The 22,769-nt window shown below is 42.0% G+C and overlaps 1 protein-coding gene across 1 annotated transcript in view; it reads left to right on the top strand.

Annotated features, from left to right (window-relative positions):
- CACNA1C (calcium voltage-gated channel subunit alpha1 C) overlaps positions 1-22,769 on the top strand; it is a 742,093-nt gene that overhangs the window by 689,095 nt on the left and 30,229 nt on the right. The window contains 3 exon segments of the mRNA XM_025198804.1: positions 10,227-10,259; positions 13,499-13,627; positions 18,467-18,532. Of these exon segments, the coding sequence (XP_025054589.1) occupies positions 10,227-10,259; positions 13,499-13,627; positions 18,467-18,532 (228 nt within the window).

Genomic DNA, 22,769 nt, shown 5'->3' with positions numbered 1-22,769 from the left:
CAGCAGGATGAGAAATGTCATCCAGTATCTCCTTCAGTATGTAAGAGTGTTCACCTGATATCTTCACTCTGCCCTGGAGTCTTTGGTTTGGATATCCTTATCTCGTGAAAGGACCTTTGGACTGGCGCCATACCCATCTGGCTACCTGGTCAAAGCTGCTCATGATGCTGTATCTTACTGATCCTCTTACCTCCCAAGGGAGTCACTACACTAAGAGGTGCAGGTACATGACTGAAGATCATGCATCTACTTCTGCCCTCAGTTACACAATTGTATCCTCCCATCAAGGAGTTTTGAATGTGTATCTGAGGACGCTGTGCTGGATCCATTCATTCCTTTGAGGCGAATTCCAAAAAAGTCTTGATGGGCTGCTATTTTTTCTTACCAAGGCTTCATGTATGAAGTCCTGCAAAGTTCAGTACTCATAGCCCTCATTTTTAGCACACATGAAACTGCTGAAATCATGAGATTCCTCCACCTCCCCCCAGCCACAGACTTTAGTGTCAGTAACATGCAGATGGTAGCCAGCTGCAGTTGCTTCCTTAAGCTGTGTTCCTTCTGCTCTCGGGTGTCCCAATGTCTGTAAGCAGTTAGACATAGTAAAAGAGCTGAGGTTCAAACAGTCCACCCAGGAAGGTCAGAAGTAATAATTAGGTAAAAAAAAGGCATGCTTCAAGGAGCTTATTGATATTCTGACCTCCCCTTCAGTGGAAATCATCTGATCAGCAGCTGACAAGAGAAGGCTAAACTAGGAGATGAAAATCAACTGGATATTACTACTGGACTTTGAAGGACATTAGGAACACTGCCTTCTGTCTGTCATTACTCAGGACCTTTCCTGTGAAAGGAGAACCTTGCTGTCATTATCCTTGCTTTTGTCACTTTGAGGATAGGCTACTGGATGTCAATCCACGTGGGACAGAAAGTAAACATCCTGAGGATTAGTACTTGAACAATAGCATGCCCTTTAATTAATAAAGACCACTATAAACACATCAGCTCAATACTGGATTCCTTTTCAGTTCTGGACCAAGTCCAAGGTCATAATCCTACTATGCAAAAGCCTTCATGAGTTCAGGCAGACTATTAGAGACCATCTCCCTCTGTAATCCACCAAAACTGCTGTCTTTTCATAGCAACACAGCAGATAAGAAAGCCAAGATGATTAGTTAACGTAAGTGTGGAAGACAGGATTTTTTGGTTGATGGACCCCTGGCTGTGAAACTCTGCTGATAGGGAGGGTTCCAATCTAAATATTAACCCAACTTTTTCCACATCCCATCATTTGTCCCCATCCCAAAAGGATGATCAAGCTCAAGAAGTAACTGGAGCAAGGGGGAGGAAAAAGAGAGATGAAAGAGTACTTTGCACTGTAATGCTAAATATGTAGCTGTGTTCTGCACCTGCAAACTATACTGAATGGTGCTTTAGTAATGAAGCACAGAAAGGTCCATTTGACTTGGCTAGGAACAATCCTGAGTTAACTGTTAGAACAGCAGTCAAGGAGTGGGCCTACTGTTTTGCAAAAATTCTGGGAATCAGGTGGTCTAAACTGTTAACTAAGTTCTGCCATTGATTTTCAGTGTGTTCTTGGTCAGGTCTGTATCTCAGTTTCCTCATCTGTGAAATATGGTTGACATAAATCACACTTCTCCGGAACCCACAAGCTTGATTATCATAAAATATGAACTCTTCATTTACCCAGGGTTAATGAAAAGAATTATTAAGACATCCTAAAAATTAAGAGTAATTTGCATAAGCAAATTCTCCCAATTGTTATGCTTTTCTTCTGAAACTCATGTTAAAAATGTAGCTTACAGCTGTCTGAAAAGTGAGTCTTTCGTTAACTGTCTGATAATTGTCATTAAGGAATCATTTGCATTACCAGATTAAAGGGATTGATTTCCTTATATTTACCTAAAGAACCTGAAAACATAATATTATTGTCTATGACAGTGTCATGAATATATATGGTAAACTAATTAAACTATTAAGATTGGAGAGATTTGCCCATGCAAAAGAAACTAACTAGCAAATCACAGATTCACAGAAGTTTAGGGCTGGAAGGGACCTCACGAGATCATTGGGTCCAGCCCCTCAACTCCCAGAATTTAAAAAATCCTAAATTCCTAGGAAATGAAGATTAAATCAAGTTGTCTCTACCTTACTCATTATATGTTACTTAACTTTATTTATCATTTTAAAAATAGGACTTTATTGCAAATGGGTATAAGCAAATTTGCCCCTTCAGATCTAAAGTTATAGAGAACCCATATAGAGGGGCAGGACTGTACACACAGTGCAGTGGGAACGAGGGTGTTGTTTGGGGGCCTATGGCTCACACTAGTGTGCCCAATACAGCATGCAGCCCCTGGGTACTGAGAGGTTGGACAGCCCTGATCCATATCAGTAAGCGATAACAAACATCTAATGGCAAACTTCATTACAACCACTATGTCCCCTTTCTTAACCTTCCATAGCACAACAGATAAAACTCAGACAACATACTGGAAAAGATGAAAAGTAAATAGGTTTTCCTGCACAGCAATCAGGAGTTTAATGTATGTTACCTTCCACTGCAGCCATTTAAGATCTAATGCTCTTGCCACTGAAGTCACTGACAAATTTACCACTTACTTCACAAGAAAAGACAGAATTATGCCCTTAGATTTATTATCTGTATGAAACAGATGTGTCCCCACGTTTTAACAACTACCAAAAGCAAACTAAGTATCTGTGTTTTATGGATATAGTGAAACCTAGTGCAGAAAGTGTAGGAACTAAAGTGAAAAATTAAAGATGTGAGAATTTGGGGTTTTTTATTTACTGGAAAAGCTGTGATTTTTTTTTTTTTTTTTTTTTTATAAATTTTAGAATGACCTAAAAGAAAATTGCAAAGTTTCTTGCAAAGCAAGACTTCCACAAACAGTTACTTTAGATCAGTCAAAACATTTTGTTTCAAAACAATTGAAATATTCCAGTCCAGTATTGATTTTTAATATTCTACCATATAACATTTTTTTAAATCAAATAAAAGTCAGTTAAAATGGAAAATTGAAAAGTTCTGTTCTAAAAAGGACAGAGTGGGATCTTTCAATCTTATCAAAGTGCCCCTTTTAAATTTGCCCTGTGGTTTCACTGCAGGGTTGCATGAATTGAGTTTATGCCATCCACAATCCAGTGGTACGCTCTCAGAAAGAAACAGCAGAGGGCTTTCTGCCTGGAGTCGGGAGAAATATACAAACATCAGTGACAGATGGATTATATCCAGGGGGCTTGTGATTAAAACTCCACAGGGAAATGGTAGACAGTTTACTCTCAGGGATTTTGTGACAAATGCTAGGGTAATAGCAAACTAGTTACTCTCAGGGCTCAGAATAATCCTGACTGCCTAGAAGGATTTGTTCCAGAAGAACTTGTGCTGTCCAGACTGTTTTACCATGTCTTTTCAGCTTGATGACACTACAAATGCAACTGAAAATCTAGTGGCTGTACTCTTTTCTTCAGAACACTGATAATCTGGCTCCATTCCTCTTTGAGTATGTGCTCCTATAAACCTCATCTGAGATGCAAGACAGAGAATCTTTTAAATAGCTATGGCTTGTGGGCTGCACTTGTACAGTGCAGGTCCTCATGCCAAGGTTATAAAAAATGGAGCAGCTACAACTGTCCGTCAGTTCCTTTTCACCACCCATGACAGTGAAGTAGTATTGTTTGCCCACTACCTCTTAATAGGCTCTGCTCTTAGCATATTAATTAGCATTAATTTTAAAATATTGCCTTTGCGTGGCACTCATCACGCTAATGTCTCCCTCAGTCCATGCCAAAATGACTGATTCAACAAAGCCCTCAGACTTCAAACCATTTCTGTCCTCTAATGATTTACTCCCTCTAACAGATGGCCACAGCCTCTGTCCTCTGCATCTTCATGAGAACTGTGTGTGAGACCACTGTTCCATTTCTCAGTTGTTTTGAGCAAGAACAAGGAGGTCCTGGGATGTCCCAATTAAGCTATTCTATACCTCTTTGAAAAATCTGTGAAGGGAACTTGGGACAGAGGATACATAGAGGATTAGCTTCCAAAACATATTGTCAGCCAGTATTTCTGCCAACTCACGTACAACTCCCAAGGTCTGCATGGGCAAAAGACCCTCAGCACAGTGAAACAAGGATCTATCAGCAGAAAACACCCTGGTATCAACCACTGCTTCGGCACCAAAGACCTGTACTACCTTCTCACTGAGGTAACGTGTCTTAAGTAAGAGAAAGGTATGACTTTCAAAAGAAGAGACCCAAACCCTTGGTCAGCTGGGAACAAAACATTACCCTCATTCATTTAACAGGGACAGGAGAGGCCAGCTCAAACACCAGCTCATCACCAAAGAAGCACTAGCTATATTCAGTATTTATGCCCCAAAATACTAGTAACTAGCAATGCAGGAACTGATATTAATGTCACCAACACCACTGGTACTATTACCAACTTCAGTGCAGTCTGCCATTCCTGTCTGATTTTACATGGGGAAATACAACTATGCTCCCACCACTCCTGTCTACACTCACCTCTAGCGTGTATGTGTGAGTTCTCAGTATCTAGATCACTCCAGAGGTCAGCACTGCTTCTCAATGATATCTACTCTTCATCACCATGACCTGGGCATACATTATTTCCTCCATTCACTTTGGAATATTTCTCCTTCAAATCATGCAATTTGGAAGAAAATTTCTCATTACCGATTTGAGACTTTCATTTTAGAGCTCCAGCTCATCCATCTCCAAAATAGAATCATAGATCTCAGTGTCCTTCTGTATCTATGGCCAGACCCCATCTGGAGACTGGAAAGAAAAAGAGCCATCGACAGGTATAGAACAAACACTAGAACCCCCCAGATACCTTTCTCCCCCAGTTTCTTCAGATATGTCTTCAACTCTGGTACCAGCCCTTGATGATTTCAAAGCATTTCAGGAGCTACTCACCTGTATTGCTGAAATATTTTTTTCTGAAGAAGATGATGAAGATGAAGAAAAAGCTGGCAAGCTTTCTAATTATTATTCATTCATCTGCTTTCAATAGCATGAACCACACGGCAGACACCAACTATGCTATTGCCTACGGCTAATGTGGCAAAAAAGAATGGTAGCTGTCCCAAATAGGTTTTGAATAGTTTTACACACACAATAACTGAATCCTTAAGTGGTCTCTGCAGCCTCTGACAAACAAAGCAGACCAAGTGCTTCCCTAAAGAAAACAACTGAGAAAAAATTAGTCCTATTAGAGAATCAGCATCTTTACGGTGACAGGTTTCAGCAAAACTTCAGCAAGATTCCTGACCTAAGTTAAAAATCAAAATTGTGGAGGGCCAGCTAGTAACTAAAACAGTGCTTTAAGCAGTTACTGGATTGTTTGGATGTAGCAGGTAGATCCATGGCCACTGCTGTGACCATGCACACACAACTTGTGACTACAAGCTTCTATTATTCCCAGAGCAATGCAAAATACACTGAGAACTTAGGTACGCTGAATTGTTCAGCACTTATATGAACCAGGGACTACAATTGATTCTTTGAGGATTTCAAGACCACAGTCCTTTTCTTGAGCATCTTGGTCTCAAACCACAACTCTCCTAAGTATCAGGGGTAACTAAGGAAAGGACACCTAGGCCGTGTCCAGATGAGTGCAGCCATGTGATATGTGGCACTGCAGACATGTCTGCACCACCGCATCCCGCACATTCAACTGTTCTCTGCACTGCAAGGTAGCAATGTGCAGGGGGGGTTCAACCCCAGGATCAAAATAACTCATGCCAGAAAAAAAAGTGGGGTGGCACATGTGGGGACAGTGTCCACTGCCCAAAACTGGAGCCTGGCCAGCTAGAGCCACACTCCAGTTGCCAGCCAGGCACCAAGCAGCATGATTGCCACTGCTACAGCTCCAGAAGGCCCCTACGGCTCCAGGTAAGGCTGCTGGAGTCTCCCCTACCCCTCCCAGGGTTACCTGCCGCGTGCCAGAGGGTACATGGCAGAGGCATTCCCCAGGGACAACTAGCAGCAGCACACCTTGTGCTGTTACTAGTTGTCCCCGGGGAACCAAATGTCCATGCTCATGTGAACTCACCCCCCACACAACACACACCATCTGGAAACTGAGATTCTTTTGGAGGTTTTATCAAAGAATCAAGAATCTAAGAAGCAGGCTTCATCCAAGAATTGAGATCTGCACTTGAAACACCATCATTAAATCCTTCTTTTTGTTTCTTCCATCATGTTTGGCTTACCATAACAATATATATCAAACAAATAGATGACAAAAAATAGATAACAAACTATAGGTAACAAAAAATAACATAACATATATAACATACATAACATATGTACATAACAAATAACATAACAATTGGCAGTCATCACTCATGGCTTTATCCCATCCAGCCTTTCCCCATCCTTCTTCAAGATTGCCTCAGAAAAGGCAATCCCAAAAGAAAAAACGTGTTCTACATCGCATCCCAGACTGAAGAAGCTTGAGCAAATTTAAACCTAAGATCAGCCTGGTAACGCTTGCTTTCATTGTTGCATCCCTTCAGACTTCAAGGTTGATTCATGTCCCTTGACCTACAAGATAAACTCTTTTACATTGCATCCAGTCAGCCGGGTGAAAGTATTTGGGCTTCACAGCAGTGCCAATCACTGCTAGTACAGTGTGCTTTCATTTGGTTTCTTCATAACACCAAGAACCTTCACAGAATGCTTACTGTAATAGCAGCACAGGGTACTGAGAGGGCTAGGCATTCATATTTATTCAAATGCAGACTGTTGGCTAATTAAAGGTAGGAAGCTACTATAGCCCTGAGCAATGTTTGTTACCTACTCAGACAGGTAGGGCTCATGGTGAATTACAGGAAATCAGAGAGACCTGCCAAATGATGTCTTGCATTTGAAAGCTTGTCTAACTTTATCCTAGCTACAGAGTTGGTTCAATAAAAGATATCACCCACAGAAATCCTTGCTGCTTGCAAGTGAGAAATGATTTCTCACTTCATGACAGATGATAGAATTTATATAAGAATGCTAATTGACTCCTACAAAAATGCCTTTCTCTTCAGATAATAATCATCAGTATCAAATCAAATGCCACAACCTAGGTAAGAAAGTAGCTCAGACTTTGAGGCTTACACATGCTTGATGCCAGTAGCTAGACTTCACCTATATCTATTACATAGCAAGTTTTATGTTTAGTTGGTTTAGTTTGATGTTTAGCTAAGTCTGATCTGGCACACACAAATAAATATGTGTATATCTTGCACGCTTGGTTCCTGCTCTCTACTACAGCACTTGGCTTAGGGCACAGTCTCTGAACTGAACTCTGTAAGATGCCACTGCTATCCACATCCTATTTGGTTGTGTGTACTCTGCAGCTTAGCTTGTTTTGCCTCATATCCAAGCTATGAAATGAAGAGAATGGTTTGGAGAAGACAAAGTTCCTTTGCAGGTTAGCTCATATGTGGATGAAGAGGAGGCAACAGATAACAGAAAGCAAAGCTCAGGTCTTACTCTGATAAATAGTTGTCCAAAAACTCCTTTAAGGATCTGATTCAAACAAAGATTTCCTTGTGTACATAGTCCCTGAGCTTTTCATAAGTGCAACCTTGTCCACTTAAGTTGGATTTATGCACAGCTATTTAAGCTTTATTTTCAAGTACCTACCTTCATTGCTTCAAATGCCTGCAACCCTGGGTGACTTCAGTGTTCCTCCAGTGTGAGCTGCTAAATGCCCAATGCCTTTCCCACTTCCACCCCACAACCAATGACACAGCATCAAACCTAAAGGAAAGGTTCAGCAAGGAACTATCTCTATGGTATAGTTAGCCCGTTTCACCTTTAAAATTTCCAGCCTTCTTTTCTCAGATGTCCAGTTCACTGAGTATTGCTTGCACTGCTGGAAAAATAGTGGGAACTGGATGTGCTGGCAAAAATTCAAGGCTTTAAGAAATATTTTCAGCAATAAATGTGTAAAACAAAACCTCAGAACTCTTAGTACACTGTCCCCTATCATACATTCAGATGCTTGCACCCATACAAGAGTATGGTGCTCGTGATCTTGAGAGTAAAACTACAAGGACTAGAGGCTACTGTGAACATTGTCTATTGGTACTTCCCTCATTGATTTTAAGACTTTTTTTGTACAAAATGTCAATATTTAAATCTTACTTGGCCCTTTCTTAAAATGTAGGCTACTTGCTCAATGGAGTGAGAAAGGAATCACTCAAGATGTACTTATCATCTTCAGCTGTACCAAATAGTCAAAGCCTTTAGTTCATAGTTCTTTCACAAGTGACCAATTGCTTGGTATGAAGATTCACATACCAGCTATTTCAGTGCATTCATAGCTGCTTAAATATCTTTTCATAAAGAAGTGTTTTCACTGTTGCATTATCATTATCCTCACTTTCCTGCTATATATTGATGATACCAAAGCAACAAGTAAGGTACAGTGTCTTTTCAGTACTTACAAGGTTTCTTGAGACAACTGATCACAGAAAAACACCTTTCTAATGTCATCACCCTAGAATTATTAATAACCCTGAGAAACCTCAGAAGCAGGGAATACCCTGGATTCCTATTGATTTCATTGGTACCCACTGGAATGCAACACCTTGTAGGATTGGGACACCGGATCACTTCCTGTGATTACAAACAACAGGAACAGTTCTGTAAAACTGATAGAAAGTAAAAAAAAAAAAAAAAGGAAGGGAAAGGAGGGATTTGCCCACCAACACTAATCCAAAACCTGGATTGGTCTGTGAGACGAGCCTGATATACGCACATTTCCATTCTTCAACATACAGGCCAACCTTTCCTTGAACATTATTTGAAAAGAAAACACAAGAGCAAACATCTGAAAGAGGAGGGTGAAAGTAAGGAAACTCTGCTATATAAAGACTATTAGTGAAGCTAAAAGAGCACCAAGGAGTTACATGTCACTTTAGTTTTTAATTTTCCCCATCTGCATGTGTCACTGGATGTTCTAAGCATCCAAACTATAATCTCCATTTAAACAAAATCAAAATACAAAGCTAATTTGGTTAGTACAATGTTCCCTGGACATTTCCATTGGCAGGAGCCCAGGAGCATGTTGCTAGGGTCTCAAGTGGCATGTTGGCTGAGTGCAGAAGCAGCTGAAAAGCAGTGCATCAGTTTCACCCTTGCTAATCTGGCCACAGAAAATTGCTCTAAAGAACATTCCATCAATGGGCATATGATATGGGCTGCTCCCCAAAGATTATGCTGATCTGAGGAACTCTAAATACAGTTGCATTCATTTATTTTTCAATTATGCTGTACTCAGCCTAGAGCACTAGCTGCCATGGTTGCTTTTCAGAACTGATCTCAGCACTGGAAGTGGCTGCAGAGGTTAGTAAAAAAATAAGATCATGAATAAGTCCTCAATCTGGTTAGGTTTCTCTGGGGTGGCTGGAACTCAGCTGCTGCCAAACACTGTTGGCACTTCCCTGCAGTTCCTTTGTGGGGTGGATGAAGACAGATCCTCAGGCAAGCCAATTTATGGCTTTACCATCCCCCTTTCTACAGATGGCAATGGCTATTGTAGGGTTGCCAAGAGAGTGATTACACTAGCTCATCTTATTGTTTTAGTAGAACAATATAATCACCGAGAACTATATGCTAGGACATGGGAATGTATAAATAGAAAATGTTGTGATAGCATTGGGATGCTGTGGGTTAAATGGACCTACCAGTCAGAGACTGATGTTTTGGAAGATGACTGCTCCCCATGCAGAAATTACCTGGATTTCAGTATGAAACTTGAATTAGCTGCTGGATTAGAGATGTTCTTCTGAATCCTAGTTTGATCTTGAGGTTAGAGGTAAATGAAACAGATTAGCAGCATCCAGTCATCTACGCCCTAGCTCCTAAGCCACCTAGGATTTCAAAAGATACTGGGCCAAATTCAGATCTGATGTAAGTGGGTGCAGCTCTCATTGATTTCAGTTGGAGTTGCACTTGTTGGGGTTTTTTCTTTTGCTAGGGCTGAATTTGATCCATTGTATCCTAGGGAACCAGCTCTTTTTACTTTTGCATTCCTTTCATATATGCACCCTTTTTTGCCCTCTTCTGCCATTTTGTTGCTCCTGTGTTAGCCAAGACCTAGTCTACTGGGCCTCTTCTTTGGAGACTTATTACAGCTTATTTCTGTCTGCCTTTCTTTAAAGCCAGCTGAACATACCCAATGCTCTTCCTCTATGGTAAGACCAAAAATACAGACCACCCTCCCAGCTTCTGTGACACTCTTCCTAACACACTCCTTTATTCTCTTCCCCCGATCACGGGTTTTCTCTCCAAGCCCAGCCTAGTTATCTCTGCATGAAGCTGCTGTGTTGTGTATTCGTGTGAGTCTGGTGTTCACCCGAGCTGTGAATATGCTGCACATGTGTATTTCTTGTGCATCCTGAGCTTTCCTTTGGTCAAGTGAACTGTCGTCCTGCCTTCTAATGAATAACCAAGAGAGAACTAGAACTGGTAAGATTTCTTGTTAGCAACAATTTGTCAGAATCAATTCAATATTAGATTGGTTTGCAATGTGACCTCAAATCCAAAGTTTACAGCAAAGGGCTCGGGCTCAGAATCTCTGCCTACCTGATATTGTGTAGTGTTAAAGTTTAGATTCATACTTCTTAGAGAAGTATAAGCCATGCAAAACGGTACATCCTTTGAGGGTTGTATTTTAGAACAATGTAACAGGAAGAGCATAAGAAACCCATTCTCTGAGTGCAGTCACACCAAACTTCTGTTCTGGGCAATGATAATGCTCAGCAGAAAGTTGGTCATAAGGAATGGCATAGCAAGCAAAGGCTAGTTTGTTCTCACACTATTCAAACAATTATCCCCACCTTGCAAAACATCTATACACTCCCTCACACCTGTACACAAAATGAGCCAAAGTCATCTAAAGGCTGTCTCAATTTACACCAACAATGAATTGGACCATTATGGTCACTTACATAAGTCTGTATCTACACTAAGATGTTTTTTGCTAAAATTCACTGCCGTTACTCCTACCTGGTCTCAGCAAGGCTAGAGGACATGGTGCATAAAATGGCAGTGGCCTTCTAGAGCCTTGTCCATGCTAGTACTCCAAGCTGGTCCAGTGATGGCAACAGGTAGAAATCTAAGCAAAAATTCCCTAGTGTGGGCAAGCCATAATGAATACCACTGTCCACATACTATAGCATGTTGATTTTAACTCTTTTATGGTTATACTTGAATTTAATTTAAGTAACTGAAGACAAGAAAGTCAGACATTTTTCCTACCCTGGGAGAGGTGCATAGGCCTTGTAGTTTCCCTCTTGAATTGTAATCCTGGGCATAGACAGGCAAGTGCCATAGCTGCTGCATTCTTGCAAGGCCAGATTTTCCTCTCATTTGTCCTAGAGCAATGCCTACACTTGTGTGCAGGGGCCCTGGTATAAGTCAGCACCCACAGAAACTGTTGTCTGTGGCAGGGGAGGAGAGGTGGGCAAGCAGACTTTAAGAAACTGTTGTCTGTGGCAGGGGAGGAGAGGGGGGCAAGCAGACTTGGGGATTAGGGGAGCACTCGTTCAGGTTATTCCTAGAAATGATTTATCCTTCAATCTGTTCTTCTCCATCCCCTATCACTGTGCTCAGGTAGCAAGAACTCCACAGCCTGACCTTGCATTCTGTGTGTAGCCAACAAACTGAGAGCCCCACCTCAACCTTGGCCAAGGGCTCTGTGGTCCATAAGATCCTACATTACAGATTAGAAAAAGACACTCAATATCTTTTAAGAGCTTCTTAGGTACTTTTAGCGCACTCCAGCATATTAGTTACCTCACCCTGTTTCTATGAGATTGTAGCTTGTGGGGTCTATGCTAATACCAAAGAGCCATACCTCATTGTAATGTGATGCTGGAGTGGAGAACCACCTGCAAAGTGGATAAAATCCTTTCGAAAGCAAAAATTGTAGAAGATGGGCTGAAAATAGGAACAAATCAACCATGCATAGGAGCTTCCTGGTCTTCGCATCTTGACATATAATCTCAGAAATATTCAGGGCATTTGTGCATCTTGGATTTCATAAGAAATGGAAACACAGGCAGATGCTACTTATTTTGAGCTATAACAGGAAATCCCAAAAGGTCTGTTCTCTCTTGGTCTGTACAGTGGTGAGTAGTCAAGATCGGGGTGATCTGCACTGTTTCTTAGTCCTGAAAGTTGCTCTCTTGATGTTTAGCATTAAACTCTTGTTTTTGCAGCGGGGTCAGAGAAAGTGATGTCTATGCACTTTTCGGCTCCAGAGGCAGAGTGAGTAGGAGGAGAACAGCACTATCTCTCCATATGGCACAGGGTTATGTTCCTGCAGCTCTTCCAGTAGGAGCTAGTAGATGAAGCCCATTTTAGACTGAGTGGGGGGAAATGAATTGGGAACCCTGTACTTTGGTTGTTCTGCCCCATTCCTCCAATCAGTGATTGTCTTTGACCTAGGCAGTAGGGTTCTTCACACAAGCAAAGGGAAGCCAGCTGACCCCTTTCTGTTCAGAAAGCTGTTGTCTTAGCATGTGTGAAGCGTGAAGAATGTCCAAGCTGGTTGCAGTCCCTGGGGAAAATGTTTAGGAACAAGGCAGAAGCTGTGAGAAAAGCAGAGGCCAAGAGAAAGACTATTTAAAAATACTGCATACATGTGCAGTAGCAGTCAAGCCAAAAAAAAAAAACATTGAGCAGGGTACATACAGGCTGTGGGAAATACGAAAGGGTCATGAGAAATACAAAGGGCCCAGAGCACAGCACAGAATACACGGCTCGGAGCACAGAAAACACAGCCATGCCACTGCAAGGATGGCACTGTATCTCCTGGTTCAGAGGTGCAGGAAATGCCTAAGAACTTGGGTTGCTGGCAGCACATGCCGTGCTCCTGAGGGACCTCCACAGTCAGAAGCAAACTTGGGACCTTCTGCATTTCACCAGGCAGAGCAGGCTATGTGTGCCGTGGACATTTTGTGCTAAATGCACCAGAGCTTCTGGCTGACCTACGTTGCACAGGAGCTTGAGAGACAAGTCCATAAGGAAATACTCTCCCCCACTGCCTATTATAATTTCTTGACCCAGGTTGTAACAGAAGGGAATGAGGGTCTCCTGAAGGAAGACACACTCAAGTAGACAATTCACACCACTACCACAGAAGGCCTAATCATGAGTGCAGATATCCTCAGTAAGAAACCTTAAAAAAACCAGGTTGATAAGCAATACAGAGGTCCAGAGACCCTTTAGGATGGCACCACAGCCTTGGGAGAGAAGGGAGGCAAGACCTGCATCAATTCCTAACTTCTGGGGTTAGCACAGTACCAGAGAACTTTAAAAGGAAGGGGAACAGTGCAGTGAACTCTTCCTGTGTAGTGTTTTCTGTGACCCAGGGTCTTTGTTCCTCATCTACTGTTATAACTACTGCCTCTGTGCCAATGGGTTCCAGAATGCAGAGGAAAACTCTCGCATCTCAATCACCTTTTTCCGACTCTTCCGCGTGATGCGTCTTGTGAAGCTCCTGAGCCGAGGGGAGGGCATCCGGACACTGCTTTGGACCTTCATCAAGTCCTTCCAGGTATTCCTTCACTTTTTTTGAAGCTTCTGTGCCTCAACAGAGAAGTATTTTTAATTTTTATTTGCCTTTCAAAGATGAGTTTTCACCCTGGCAGGCTTGGGCATTAGCACCTGGGGGGATTTGCTGCAGTGCAAAGGGCCAGCATGTCACCTAAGTGGAATTTACATACTGACCTGAACAGTAGGGAACTTCACCTTCACAATGTAAGTCACTACCTGAGGCCCTTCTACACATGTGTGGCAAGTCCTAGGACACTGTGGTCTCTGCCTCAGGCCAAAGTAGGAGGCAGGTGAGACCTAAAGCCAAGACCCTGATCACCTCATGATCACTTAAGATCTTCAGCATTTATTAAAGGAATAATATGTCCCTTGCACTGACCAAATCCAGATCAGGTAATTACAGTCTTCCCATCCCTCCCATAACATCCTTACCACCATTTATATTGTATTCTGTTGCTTCAGATGAGGTTCACTTACTGTAAATGTTACATAAAGTTTCTGGTGGACTGAAATTGTGCATAGCCCTTGTGCAGCCTCCCTTAATAGGGATGAATTTTACCTTTTTGGCTCTAAGCTATTGGGTAGTATAGCTGTGCTCTGCTATTTCACCCTATTGGCAGCTGCATTTCAATAGGTGGTAAAGGGGTCAGGTATTTGTAAAGTATACCGAGATTCTTCAGAGTGAAAGGTGGAATGATAAGTATAAGATGTTGTAGTTATTAACCTACTGTACCATAGCAGGAAGTGCAGGAAATGCCTCCACCTAAGTCATACCTACAGTTTTAGCTGCTGGTGTCCATAAACAAGGTGAGGAGAGGGGGACTTGAGGGGTAAGGATGACTGGCCCTCCAATAACTGAATTAAAGGATAAATCCACCTTCTGGAAATGATATTGTCAAACCAGAGAATAGCCAAGTTGAGAAAAATCCTTATTGCTAATGAGGTGCAGCATATATTTGCATTTCACAATGCAATGACTTGGCCTTACTGGGTAAGTCCAGAAAAGCATGCACATGCAGTTTGCAGCATTGCAGACCCATCTGCAGCACATGCAGGTGTTCACCATGCTGCTAATTTGCAGTGTGGTGAGATTTTTTTGATACCAGGAAATCCCAATGTCAAAAAAACCCATGGCAGAAAAAAGCGGGGTGGCACTTCTGTTGCCACTTCCACCACCCGGAACTGGAGCCTGGATGGAGAGAGCCACACGCTGGCTGCTGGCCAGGCTCTGCACACCCAGGTTGCTGCCCCCAGAGGCCCGCAGAACCCCAGGCAAAGCTGCTGGACCCAGCTCAGGTGCTGGCCCCAGCCTCCCCTACATCACTTGGGGCTGCTTGCCGCATGCCAGGGTACATGTGCACAGGCATTCACCAAGGACAAGTAGCAGTGGCACAACTATGTGCTGCTGCTATTTGTCTGCAGGGAAATGCATGTCATCTGGATGCGCCCACTGGGTCCCCACGATCTGGTTGTTAACTGGTGCAGCTCCTGAAGCAATATCTGGGGTAAATGTAAGAATGCCACTACGGCGAAGTAGCTGCTAAAAATAACCGTGAGTTGTGCGTGTGGCATAGTATGGGCTGTTACTGTGCTGTGGTTTAGTACTTCCAAAAGGAAGTACTAAATCACAGTGCGGTAACAACATCACCATAGCAACACGATCGATGTGCCCTGTGTGTACAAGTCAGTGTAATTCATATACCAAGCAATTCAAGGGACATTGCAAGATAAAACCAATTCTCTCACACATGGACTCCAATTCTGTTCCCATTTAAGTTAATAACAAACTTTCTACTGACTGAAGTGAGAGTGGAAGCAGGGTTATGCTTTTAGCTTAAGCTCTACCATGTATAGTATTCCTTAGGCCCAATTTTAACCCTGGCCATAACTGCTCTTGACTTCAGTGGGAGTAGCACCTTACTGAATCTGGTCCCTTCATGGCATAGCTCTTAAGTTCTGTAAAATTAGCACTGTCAAATGGATGTAAAGGACTTTTATTTTGACCACTCACTGATTACAAGATAGGCAGAAATTTTGCTGCCACTTGCATACATTTTCTGAACGGTTCATACTGTCTGTAACAAACACCACCACTTTGCATCACTGAATAATGATCCGATGGGAACTGCCTCAGTGAGAACTATTTTGTCAGCATGAGTAAGACGGAGATTCATTGACATAGCCCAACCATCACTAACCCAGGAAAAGCTATTATTCTTTCAAATTCTGCCTGCTCTTCCCCCAGCTGCTGAGCTGAACTTATTTCAATTCTGAGCTCAGGTCCCCTCTCCCCAGGTAGAAAAATAAGAAGGATGGGAAAGGAAGTGCTTGGTATTGCCTTCCAGTGGGCTTGTCTATACAAGATGCTAAATGCACAGTAGACTAATTCTATTGTGCATTAGCACATCACAGCAAAAGCCGTGCTAATGCACAGTAGAATTAGTCTACTGCACATTAGCATCACTAAAACAGCGTGCACTGGTGCTACTGCACAGTAGTGCTGGTTACTGCACCTTGAGTTAGTACCTGTTATTACCTATTATGGAAAACTCTCCACACAAAAAAACACTTCAAGCACTAAGAGCGAGGGCATTTTCCCTTGTACATTTTTAGCTCTTTACATGCAATATTCTCTCCTCTGAGCCCCTGTCCCTGGTACACCTCTAGAGCTCTGGGATGGGTTTCAATAATTGCTAAAAATAGCCACTGCTAGAAGCTCCTTATTTAGCCAGCTGTACTGTTTTTGTTTTTGACTTCTTTGGCACCATGCCTTATTCTGCATCCCAAAATGTTTGCAGGAAGTGTCTTGGATCCTACAGGACAGCCTGATAATTAATTGAATTGTCCTGCAGTGCTTGTGATTGGTGCTCTGTCCAGAGTGGGATACTAATCAGAGTGGTTTTGTGTTGTGGAAACCAGTCACCGGTTTCTGGATGATAAGATACCTGTAGAGACCAGCATGGAAAGTGGAGGAAGAAGAAAGAGGAGTGTGAAAATAAAGACAAGGGTGTGGGAACAAAGAGAAAAAAGTTTTGAAATCGAGGGAGAAAGCTCAAGAGGGACAAAGCTGGAAGGTCAAATCAGGGGAAGTGGGGAGTTGGGGGCATCACGAGGAATGAGGAACAAAGGCAAAAAGTGAAAGAGTGAGAGAAAGAGTAGGTACAAAAGTGAGGTAGAGAGGGTATATAAGGGGATGAATGGGACAAGGGCCGGCAGCCTTCTCTGGCCTGTTCTAAAGATGTGAGAGACCTCCTAGGGACTTGGACCTCTGGATCCCTGTTTGGACACTATTGCTGGGCCAGTTCTGGCATTGCATCGTCCCTAAAGCCATAACCATGTTTTGACCCACGGGAGCTCTCTCAGAATGTACAAATGCAAATTGTAACATAGCTTATTACCACCAAAGTCACTAGAATTGCTGCCATTGATTCAGCCATTTGGTTTAGAGCAGTCATTTTCAACCTGTGGTCCAGGGACCCCTGGGGATCTGCAGACTATATCCAAGGGGTCCATGAAAGATTACTATAATCAATCAAAAGTATGTGAATACCCACACTTACAATTCAAAGGGCTCCTCACCTCCATTCAAAATTTTTTAGGGGTCTGCAAATGAAAAAAAGTTTGAAAATCCCTGGTGTAGAACACAGAGGGCTCCCTCCATTCCCCCCCCCATTATAAGCATCCAGAGGGATCGTTTAGTGGCAAACATGAACGTTTTCAGTTTTGGTTTTAAAATCAATTCCTGTCTTAACATTTTAGTACACTACAGGCCACATTTGGCAGCCCTTACTCATTCAAAACTCTGGTAAAAGCCAATAGAAATGTTTCTTGTGTAAAAAATGCAGGATTAGACCTTAATGAAATGCAGGTATAAGCTTAGCAATATTTACAGATAAAATACAAATTCAGAATACCGGAGCCACCCAAATATGTGTGGGATGTTCAAAATCCAAACACAAATCCAAATTGCATAAACAGCTGTATCAGTAAAGTAGAACAAACTCAAACTTCATATCCAAACACCCCAAAACTCTGGGGTGTTCATGCTTAAGAAGGGGGTCTGAATTATGTGGCTGGATCCCATTTATCATGAATACCTTTTAAAAAAAGAAATAGTAGAAAATTAGTTCTTCCTACAAAGTCTGCCCCTTCAAGGTGCTGTGTGGCCTTGACTCTTAGTAGAGGTAGCAGAAGCTGATAGCACCCACTATGTCACAGATCTGGTTCCTATTCAAGGCAGACTATCAGAGCTTGGCATTTTCTCTTCAACAGCTGATCAAAGACGCTTAACATTTCAGACACCATCACAGACACCTAATTCAGAGCAGGGCATGGCACTCATGAAGCTTTAGGTACTTGTGAAATCACTGGTCATTGTAGAAGCTTTGAACTTAGGTCCTGGCAGCTTGCACGCTCCTCATTTCCCCAGACTAACTCCAAAATATCACAGTAAAAGGGCATCACTTATCTGCTACCATGGACAGTTTTCCATGGTAAATGGAAAGATATGCAACCCAATTTTAATCTCACTTTCACTTCTGTACAAGGATTGTGACTCCTTTGAAGGCAATAGCATTACCCCAATTTAAGTGAGAGCCAAATCAGGCCATCATTGTTTTGGGTTGTGCTATCATCCTTGAAGGTCCCTCAATGAAATCAAACATGGATCAGTAGAGGCATCTAGTGGTCAAATGGCTGAGTTACAGACCTTTCGTTCCGGACTGACACTGCTTTCCCCAACCATCTAAAAAAACAGGGATCCATTAGGACCTACCAGGCTCCGAAATGTCAAATTTTCTGATTGACTGAGGCAATAAATTCTGTTGTTCTTTTCCTCCAGGCTCTCCCCTATGTGGCTCTACTAATAGTGATGCTATTCTTCATCTATGCTGTGATTGGGATGCAGGTAGGTGATTCTCAAGACTTAAATAGTTTCTCTTGTATCAGAGTCTAGAGATGTTAGTGACCCAAGAAGTCACCAGATTACTTTCTAGTTCCAGAAACCAACAAGCAGTTCCTCTCCCAGCCACATAGTCAGCCATTTAAGAGAGAGTGCTCTGACAATAATCCGGATGTCAGAAAAGATTGGCTAGGGTTGAGTGGGAACTAAACAGAGCAAAAACATTTTATAAGAGACCACAGAGTGCATGCGAAAAAGAACCTCACAGCTGTCCAACTTCCCGAAGGAATACCCAGCGCTCTACTGAAGTGGGTTACAGCTTGCTAATTGGCACGCATCAGTCAGTTCAAATGGCTCACAGCCATGGCACTGATCAAACCCAATCCTTCTTTCACATCACATTTTCACTGGTGTAACTCCATTGACTTCAGTGATTTATGCCAGTGTATAAAAATGTAGGATCAGGCCCAATATCTCAGCTCTCTTTACTAGTGCCAATTCTTTAGGAAGCTGCATCAATACAATATTCTATTTAGTTTAGAAAAAATAAACTTGGAACCCACATGAGCATTAATCTATGCTAATAACTGATATTGTGTATGGACAAGTGGAAGAAAGACGATGCAGGCACAGCATGTGACTGCCCCAGATATGTGTTGGACTTCTGCCTTTCTGAGGCAAATTTTTTCATCCTCTTTTTCTTAGTTAATTAGGGATCCCAAAGCAGCTACCAGATCATAAGAGTTGCAGACAAAAGATAAAATAGATATGACTTATTTGTGTCCGCGGATCTTTCACTGTGACACATTTCTTATTCTTCACAATGGAGTCAGACTTTGTAAGAGAGAATTTTAAGCAGGTCAGGCAGGTTTCATCTGACCTATCATGCCACATTTTTAGAAAAAACAATTTTTCCTTACCACCTTTTCATTGTCTTCCCCTCATCTCCTCCTTCTCTAGAAACAAATCTAGGTAGCTTTGGAAGGTCTCACTTACCTCCCCAGTAACTCTGTCTATTTATCTCTCCATCTCTAAAAGAAATTTTAATCCTTTAACTCTTGCCAGTTCTTCCCTTAGTAACTTGACTAGCTAAAATTGCCAAGGCCCACACAGTATTTCCTCTACCATATCGGGAATAACAAGAAAATACTGCACTAATGTTATCTAGCTACAAAAAGCATTCAAAGATGTGCCTATCTAGTTATCATTTCTCTAATGACCCTGTCACTGTAACGTCTAGGTATATTAGCTGGTGTAGTATCTTATAATTCTACTGTTTTTTGTGTGAAATATTTTTGTCGTATTTCCAGTTAATCCTGGATTTATATTCAATCCACTGCTTTCAGGCACCTCAGCAGCATGAAAATTCGATGTCTGCTCGTTTTGCAAATTTTGAAGGCCTCTCCTAGACCTTCTAGTATTCTCACTTCCAGTGAGAAGCCCAGTTCCTTTGATATTTCCTCATCACTAGGTTCTTCAGACTTCTTGTCATCTTTGCTTTCCTGCACCGCTCCACCTCTAAGGTAATGATGACATTTCACATGGCTGGTTCATACTGAAGCCCTTGTTTGGGGCCTGTCCTAAACTTGATGAAGAAAGCTTTCAGTTTCCTACTGTTGAGCTACTCACTTGAATCATATAATCATGCATAGATGTGCCAGGTTTGGCAATGACACAAGAATTTCCCACATAAAAGAGACCTACTCATTTATCTTAACTACTTCTCTGACATGAAGCGTAACAACATTTAAGCCTCACTATCTGATGTGCCCAAGTGGAAAATACAAATTGATGCTGATGGATGAAGGTACTAGTCTTCTAGCCCAGGAGTCACAGTCCAAAGAGAATAGGAGAAAGGAACCTCCTCTTGTGTCTTCCTCTACTTGGAGCTCTTCCTTTCATGCTGTGCTTTACAGCTGAGTAGTTTAAAATGCCTATAGTAACACACCCAGCTTGTTGTATGGACTTGAGGCTGGGAATTAAAAGGACAATCATACTCTTCCAACATGGGAAGATCCTTGGCGTACTGTTTCCTGAAATGAAAAATATGGGTTGCCTCTGAGTACTTAAGCTGTCCGCCTGCAATGTTCACTCCCAGCACCTCCTTAGTGCAGCTGAGGCTGAGGCTGTGGCTGCTCACCAGAGAGGAGGGGAAGCTGAACCCAGAGAAGACCAAAGAATCCTTGAAGGAGGAACGCCCTTTGGAGAACATTCTGTTCACAGAGATTCCTGATGCTTTTGGAACAGTGTAATTCTCCCTGTATCTGTTGCTTTTTTTAACTACTGAGAATATTTGCATGTAAAGAAGCTCTGTGCTCCTTCAGAGCTGCTCTGATCCTGCTGCTCATTCTGATTATGAGGTTATAACCCTCAGCCCATTAAATGACATCATGATGATGTCAAATTGGGAAAAATAGCCCTGAGCAAATTAAGTTGTAAGAGAGCTTGCTGACCTGACTAGGCTTGCTAAGTTGTTTTTTCTGGTGCCCATAAATACTAAAGCACAGTATAAGATGCTTGCAAGGAGGCCTGAAACTATCTGAAGCTGCCCTGCTTTAAGTCTTGACTATAGATATGTAATGAGAGCAGGCTCATCAAACAATTCACTGAGGATTTAGGGTCAGCTGTTATGATCTCACTGAGCTGCACTTGGAGTAGAACTGATGAACCTGGCAGAGAAGAAAAGTATTTTTTAAGCTATCTTTATGCCTCCAATCTTGTACTGAAAAATCCAGGCTGGTCTCAATAGCTCAGTAATTTAGGGAGCAGCTTCAAAGATAAGGTGTTCAGAGCCACCTACATTTCTACTGAAGAAAATTGCAGAAGTCCCAGCAAAGCAAAACCTCTAAGTTTCACTCAGCTCCGCTGAATACAAGGATTCAAATTATATATATATATATATGTATATGTATGTATGTATGTATATGTGTGTATATATATTTATTTATTTATTTATTTACTGTGGAGGGTGGTCCTTGCTTAGGAAGCAAGTAAGCTGAATATAAGCAGTTTAGTATCCAGATTCATACCTGATATAGCTTCATTAAAGTGAAGAGAGTGCAAAGTTTTTAATCAATAGCTTATAAACCTTTTCACAGACCACTGCTTTGTGCTTATGATAAAGATTTCAAGATGGACACATCTCCATCCAAACTGCTGTCCAACTACCCAGTAGGAACCATAATTCTGGAATGACTTTCTTATGTTTCCGTGGTGAAAGCATCATCTCTGTGATGGCCACAGAAGATCTGGAAAGTATTTGCACCCCATGTCTTGTGGATCAGAAATAGAGGACCTCTGCTTCAAGTTATATTTTGAGGCTTATGATAGGTCATCTCTCTCAGCACTTTTCTTCAATATGCTTTTTCTCCCATGCATCTTGCAATTTCCCTTTTCTTCACCTTTCCACACTTTCTTTCACTGAACTCTTTCTTCTACCCCTTCCTGTCAAAGCCACTTCTGGTATCTTTTTTCAACCCCCTCACTACATCTTCCTTCCTGGTTCACCATTCTATGGTTTTCACCAGTGTGCAAGTATTAGCCATGCAGAGCCTAATGAAATCAATGGAAAAATCCCCATTAGTTTCAGCAGATTTAGGATCAGGCTTATAGCACCGAGTCCTTTACGCCTCACTCAGACTTTATTCAGGCAGTGGTAGTTTTAGCCAATTAAAGACTGCAGGATTCAGCCCAGAGTTTTGAATTCCTGTGCCAGAGAACTGTTGTTCAGGAGAACCAGTTTGAAGCAACTGTAAACAGGACCCCTGGAAAACATGGCTGCATGGGTACACCTGAAACACTTACCTCCTGGTGACAAACCCTATTGCTAGGGGTAGAGGCATTTTGGTAATTTCCAAGTGTAAGGCAATGCACACATGTCCAAATGCAGGACATCATACAGATGCCAAAAGTTCAGGGCTTTCTAGCCAGTTGTATTTGTATGCCTTTTTCGCTTAGTGTAGACAGGGCTTCTTGAAAACCAGTGAAGGAAAGTGTCTTTTTTCTCTTATTAATGCCTTTCAGCTGGGGAAAAAAAAATGTAATGTGATTGCACATTAAAATGAGATCTCCATATCACATATTCCTGGAACATGATACAATGAATGATTTATTGTGTTGCTGGTACTTAAGAATAATTCAGTGTGGGTACTTTTCTGATGATATAACAGAAAAGAAGGAGTAGCAGTAAACATTAAAAACCAACAGGAAAAATCTTGTAGGAGGACGTAGGCTTAGTGTGATA

The sequence above is a fragment of the Alligator sinensis genome, unplaced genomic scaffold, assembly GCF_000455745.1.
Source record: "Alligator sinensis unplaced genomic scaffold, ASM45574v1 scaffold87_1, whole genome shotgun sequence".
NCBI lineage: Eukaryota > Metazoa > Chordata > Crocodylia > Alligatoridae > Alligator > Alligator sinensis.
Note: the sequence above shows the minus strand (reverse complement) of the source record. Positions and strands in the feature narration are given on the sequence as shown.